Source organism: Grus americana, chromosome 4 (assembly GCF_028858705.1).
Source record: "Grus americana isolate bGruAme1 chromosome 4, bGruAme1.mat, whole genome shotgun sequence".
NCBI classification, from domain to species: Eukaryota; Metazoa; Chordata; class Aves; order Gruiformes; family Gruidae; genus Grus; species Grus americana.
Genome location: NC_072855.1, coordinates 52,410,511 through 52,417,347, shown reverse-complemented (window position 1 = coordinate 52,417,347; position 6,837 = coordinate 52,410,511). Strand labels below are relative to the sequence as shown.

Below are 6,837 nucleotides of genomic sequence, written 5' to 3'. Positions count from 1 at the left end.
ATATTGATCCAAGCGCAAGATCCTGCTAAAGCCAAGGGCCCGGAGCCTTAGTTCAATTCTGATCTCACTCACTGGGCAAATGTAAGCGCAAAATTAATCTAGCTTTGATACCATTCATTTTTAATTTGAAAGGATTAAGTTGAAATCAGTGAGGCTGTATCTGCTTAGGTTATCAATATCAATACACTTGTATTCACATGTTTCCCTTTTGCTTGATGGATTTCAAGGGAAAGAGTTTATGTGGGATGTAATTACCGCTTTGGTCTAATATCTTGAGTTATTTTTCCAGCGGAAACTTCTGGGTGGGAAAACTTGACACTTCGGAAAGCATGCCAAAATTTAGTGCAAAATTTATATTTACCAAAGGAACATTTGACATTTCATTGATGCATCACAAAGAGAAATAAGGGACACACCTGACAGGATTATCTTTTACTGAAATACTTTAAAACAAACAATGGCACTGCCCAGCAGTAAGAAAAAGTGAAGCGAATGCATGAGCACTGAAAGGAAGTAACTGTGATCCTCTGGAAAGTGTGAGTATTACTCAGAGCACAATGACACAATCCTTAGTTTCACAGGATAGGAGAAACCTTTTAAATCATACTCAAAAAGTTGAATATTTTTAAAGAGAGTTTAAGATATTTCCAGTGCAAGTACAGAAGTGCTTTATTACAACTTGCATACCCTTACCATCTTAAATATTTTTGAAAAAAAATCTTATAGAAAATATTTTTCCAAACTAGCCATTGGTGAATTTTAGTATGGCGATTTTAAATTTCTTTAGAGACATTTTTGCTTGCACTCCATCTTACTACAGCATGTCATCCTGACACAGGTAAAACTTTCATGAGACCTCTAACAACAGACAGTGGTTTTCTATCCCCAAACTTCCATACAGGTGCTAGGTATTATGAGGGATAGGAATACTTTGCCCTATTTTTCAGCTATCAGCACAAGTTTCCTATCTATGCCAACCTCAATTTTCATGGCAAATGATAACAACAAAGATCTTTAGGTATAGCAATAAAGAGCAATGTAAGAGCTCATTATAAGCCTGATTCATAAAATTACAAGCTGTAGTGTGCAGTAGGCACAAGTAAAACTGAAAACCAAGTTCAAGCATACCAAACGAGATTATAAACTAGCTGTTGTTTTTCTGTCTGGGAAACGCAATTCTATAATGACCTTAGAAAAACAGCTAAATATTTTCTTTCATAAATTCAAGAAAAAGCCATACCACTTTTGAGACTTCTGCTGGGCAGCTTTTTCTCCTCTTTTCCTCTTTTAAATTTTAAATACTGCATAGGAACCATTTGCTCTGTGAGGTTCCCATAGTTAGGACCAAACCCTTCTCAGAGGAATTTTGGCACCTTATTAATTAGTTGGTTATGAGAAGGAGCTGCACTCTTTCAGTGACTCCTATTTTGCCATCAGTAAAGTGTGATCCCATAATAAATTTCCATCAAGCAAACTATTTCTGGTAATTCCCCCTAATTAACACCAGACTGCTAATAATAAATTAGGCCCTATGTGTTTCTGATATAACCAAGATCTTCTCTGAGCACAAGATATTAACCAATGTCCCGAGAAAGTAAAACTCCAACCTAAATTAAGCCTTTGCTGGTAAAAGGATTTATGTGCAATTTTGTGAGAAACCCTTTGAAGATCTCATACAGGGCATTTTGACCAGCAAACATTTTGAGTGACAGAGAGATTTGTTCTGTGCCGAGCAGTGAAAGTGGATTTATTGTGAAAACACACTGTTGAGTTTTAAGCCTATAAATCTTACACTGGATTACAGTGTCTTAATGAATGAATGACAGATCTCTTTTTTTTTTTTTGTCGGTGCATTTTAATGTTACATGACGTTGTGATTGATAGAAACCAAACCTTTGCCATTAAAACGTCAAACGCAGACTTGATGCCTTTAAAAGTTTGGCTTCTGGAGTTTAATATACTGTTTGCAAATAGACTTGCGTTTGTCTTGTTCATAGCCTAAACACTGAAGGGGAGGCAAGTTTTCTGTAAAGTTGCCTCTAAATTTTATAGAGCTGTGCGCAGTGTTTTCCTTTGCTTGTGTAAATAATGGGAGAAAACAACAGTGCATTTGCCTATTTAAGAGATCCTCAGCTAAGGAGAGTCATACCAGGCTGGTATTATCATGAAGTAATTGGCCATGCTATAGTAGACAGTTAAGTATCCCGTGGTGAAAGCGGAGACTGCTGCGTGCCAAGGCCAAGTACAGTATCAGGTAATGCTTGCCAGAGCAGGCAGTATCTCCTTGGACAGTCTCAACCTAGGAAAAATATTAGAACACTTCTAAACAAGCATTGCAAAGTATTCTAGTTGGGCAGTAGACTGAAGTAAAGATAGCAAATAAATAGCAATTGGCCAATATTGAGTTTTACATTGTTACATATTCTACAGTGTTCAATACTGTATTTCCATCTTCTGCTCCATCCTGAGAAAAGACGGAGAATCAGAGATTCACTGAACTTGGATGCGACCTTTGGAGATGAAGGGACCTTGTCTAGTCCAAGAGCCGTGTCCAGTAGGGTTTTGACTATCTCCGAGGACAGAGACTGTGCTATGTCTCTGAGCAACCTGTGCCAGTGTTTGACCATCCTCACAGTTGTCCTGTCACTACGTACCACTGAGCCAAGTCTGGTTCCATCTTCTTTACTCCCCCCCTCCAGGTATTTATACACATGGATGAGATCTGCACTAAGCCCTCTCTTCTCCAGGCTGATCAGTACCAGTTCTCTCAGCCTCTCCTTGTATGACAAATGCTCCAAGCCCTTAATCATCTTCCTGGCTTTTCAGTCCAGGACATCCATGTCTCTTGTACTGGCAAGACCAGCACTAGACTCAGTACTCCAGATGTGTCTCACCAAGGCTGAGCAGAGAAGAAGGATCCTCTCCCTTGATCTGCTGGCTATGCTCTGCCTAATGGAGCCCAGGAGGCTGATGGTCTTCCTTGTCACAAAGGGGACATCACTGGCTCATGGTCAACTTGGTGTCCACCAGGATCTCCAGGTCCTCTTCTGTAAAGCAAATCTCAAAAAAACCTGAAGAAAAAGCAACTCAAATGATATATTTTCACATGCACAATCATGACTTACTTTTACTGACTATGATTCAGAAAAAGAAAACATCCAACAACCACAAAACAACTGAGGACAGATAGTTTGGGGTTTTGTGTTGGGTTTATTTTGTTTTGTATTTTAGTTATAATTAAATTTGCAAGTGTGAACAGCCAAAATTTGATGCCAAACACTATTAAACACAAGCAAGCAACTCACCAGGACTTAACAGCTGGTTGTTTAGTGTAAAACAGTGAAAAAAACCCCCCAGAAATTCAAACAAGTAATCTGTGAACTGATGTAGTTCCCCTTCTTACTCCTGTTTGCAAAGCCACTCATGTGGCTAGATGACACGAGTAGCTCCATGAAGAAACAGGTACACAACTGAACAGACCAACACACTGAACCACAGCTCAGCTTTTGCTTTAAGTTTATTGCATTGTTATATTAAGCATTTATATTTACACATAATTCTGAATTGTTTAGTTACAATATATTGAAACTGTTGTCATCATTCATAAAATTATTCACTTATGAATACCTTCTACCTTCAAACAGAGTGAAACCCGATTCTCTTACAGGCACAGTTTTGGAAGAAAAATAATTACTGACTGAAAATGCATGCAAAAAACTACAGTAGTTAGGCTACTAACATGTCTCTCCTGACTTTCTAACATTCCCTCAAAACATGAATGCTATACATGTGTTGTATGAAAAATAGTTGGGAATCTCATGAAATCCCCAAATGACGATGGAACGGTGCTGATTTTTGCTATGTCAAGTCTGTGGTCAAATATACATTTGTATATGTGTATATATACATATGTCTCTCAATGTACACGCATACATATGCGTGTGTAGAGCAGTATATATACATACACATACACACACTCACACATCAAAAGAATCTAGAGGTAAATATGCAGGCTTACAAATAAAACAAAATACAAATATACCAGTATGAAATAGACCTAAACAAGAAAAGGTAATAAATATTCAGTGAGATATATGGCATTATTATAAAGTGCTCTACTAAAATCTCACTTACAGAAATAATGATAAAAATTATGTTCTTTTAGTTGATTTATATAATTTGGTAGAGCCATTAAATATTATTCATGTATCAGTGACTCTATGCTTCCTTTTAAATTTTAAACAAATAGATAAAAGCAGAAATTAAAGGGCAAAGCAGCTAAATGAAGCAGTACTATTGGAGCCTTCCAGGCTTTTATCCTCAAATTCATCAATGACTGCAAAATTTCAAACCCTAGAGCGTAAGGATTAAGAAATACAATTCCAATTAAAATTACAAAACTAAACAAAATCAATTTGATTTTAAGGACACTGACAAACTGAAAACTTTCTATCCTACTTTAAAACAGCAAGGTTTGAATTGCAGAAATTACCAAATGCCTTATCCCGTGCTTTCCCATCCTCTTTCCTCACGCGTGTGCAATATAGCTCCACTGAAACCTAGTCTCTAGGTCTCATTTCTCCACTTTCCACCTAATTTCAAAAGCAACCTGGCTCATATCTCGCTGTATCTTAATCAGTCTGCTTCTACCCTTCTGAATTTCAGCCAAACTCACAAAAGGGCACATCTACAAGTGTGTAAACATTTTAAACAGCTTTATGCCATTTCTTCTGTACCACCAGAAGTTAAAAAAGAAATGTGGTAGTATTGAAGAAAAACAATTTCAGGATATAAAGTGAAACAGCCCCACAATGTCAACCTGTCTCACTGAATTAATAAGAAAACCAAATAGCTTTTCACATTTCAGTACAGCAATTTTGGTTTTGTTTCCTCCTCTTTTGTTGATGTTCCTGGTTACAATTGCTTTACTCAACCATGGCAATTTTTTGTGATTTTCCCCATGGTTTTATGGATAAACCTGTCCTTTGTATCAGTAAAAACAAAACAAAACAAACCACCAAAAAAATCCCCAAACCAAAACAAACCCCCTCAAAAACCAGTACATGGTTACTTTTAACGCCTACTGGAAAGAGCTTAAAGACTAACAATTCAGCTCTGACATCCCAGTTGAATTAAACAGCATGTAAATTCCGTTTCCTTCAGGAAAGGGCCCCCTTCTCTGTTGTGCAACTCTGCCAGAGCAAAATTCACCCCGTGCAGGGGGTCACCACCTCTTCCCTATCTGCCTACAATTGCTCCGTACCACTTAAGCCCTAAGTTGAAGTTAAGTGGGACTTAGCTGGTGCACAGGTCTTGTGCTGAGTCTCTGTATGAAGGCAAAACTCATAACAAGCCACAGAACTGGCTATGCCTCCTGGCTCGCAGTAAACGCATAATGACAGCATTGTCTCTCTGCTCCCTTGCAAGAACTGAGAGATACTGAGCTGCCTAACTCAATATTATATTATTTAACAATATATTCCTTACAGCTGAGGGAAGAGACAAATAAAACCTAAACCAATAAAAATCCTAACAGCTGAGCAAGAAAGTAAGTTTTTGGTACACTACCTGGCACACCACCAATATACATATTCATGAGCTACATGGTAAAGAATGTAGGGAGAGAAAAACAATGTCCTCGGTTGCACTTCAGCAGTTTCCCTCCTGCAACACCAGAGTCTCACATTCTGGATATAAAACACTGTCACCTGCAGATTCAGTGCAACTTCCCCTTTCCAAGGCACTTAAAACTATCTAAAAACCTGAACTGCAAACACAAGACTATAAGTGTCCCCCCCCACTTTCTGCCTTATTGTTAAGATCTGATCCGACATTTCCATCCTGCCAAACACACCCTCACGAGCAGGTTTGTTTGGCTGGTGTTCGGCAGCACATGAGTTAAGGAAGAGTATCCCATTTATGTCTTCTTCTAAGCAGCAGCTTCTAAACTGTTCTTGTTCACCAGCATAGCCACCACTCCACTGCTTTGTTAAAGTCTCTGTCCTTTGCAGACCCACCAGAGATTTAACTGCCAAAGGCACAGGGACGTGTAATTGTGCAGGAGGCTTCCTGCATATGAGTATCAGATGAAATCATCAGCTGTTGAACTATATATTCCATATAACCTTATCTTTGCTTTGTGTTCCTCTTTAATGGAGTTTAGCTGCAATACTTCTAGACATGCTTTAAAAAACATGAGCGCAATAACGCGATCTGGATCGCTGAAGCCAATCTCCTTTTATTTGTTGAATAGCAGCAAACCCAAGACTTCTAACATCAGGTATTTATTTTCACAGAGGTTTCACTTCTCACACGGAAGCATGTATAAATGTGGCCATGAAATCATGAAACCAATACAGTAATGTGCCAAGGACAGAAGTAAAGGCACTGTAATCGTTTGACTTGGGTGTAATTCCCAATTCCTATCTTTTTGTGAAGCAAAACCCTAACCAATAAAAGCTCTAAAAATTAGCGTACAACTCCCCCCAACCCCCCATGTTTCCACATTTCTCTTCCATTTTTAGAAAAAACACACATAAATAATTTTAACCAATTGTTGAACATGGACATTATAACCTTTCTTTCTGCTCAGTATATCTGTTACACAAGATGAACTCCAGCATCAGATGTTAATAGAGTGTGCATGTTTCTTGCACAGTGGCTTGTCCTTCTTGGAGAAGAAAGTCTGACCCTCCAAACTGTCACTACATACCTGAAATGGGATAAAAAAAGAAAATATCACCCAATTCAGATGGATGGATTGCATATGTTATTCAGAATGCCAAATCATGGCATTGTACTATGCACAAATATATTCAAAGAATAAGAATGATTATG

The 6,837-nt window shown here is 38.1% G+C and overlaps 1 protein-coding gene across 12 annotated transcripts in view; it reads right to left on the bottom strand.

The window, feature by feature from the left end:
* Window positions 1–3,501: 3,501 nt before the first annotated feature.
* PDLIM5 (PDZ and LIM domain 5) overlaps window positions 3,502–6,837 on the bottom strand; it is a 126,999-nt gene continuing 123,663 nt past the window's right edge. For all 12 annotated transcript variants that reach the window (XM_054823306.1, XM_054823316.1, XM_054823311.1 and 9 more), the window contains one exon: window positions 3,502–6,712. In XM_054823306.1, the coding sequence (XP_054679281.1) occupies window positions 6,623–6,712 (90 nt within the window). In that variant the 3' untranslated portion in view covers window positions 3,502–6,622. The remainder of the gene's footprint in view (window positions 6,713–6,837) is intronic.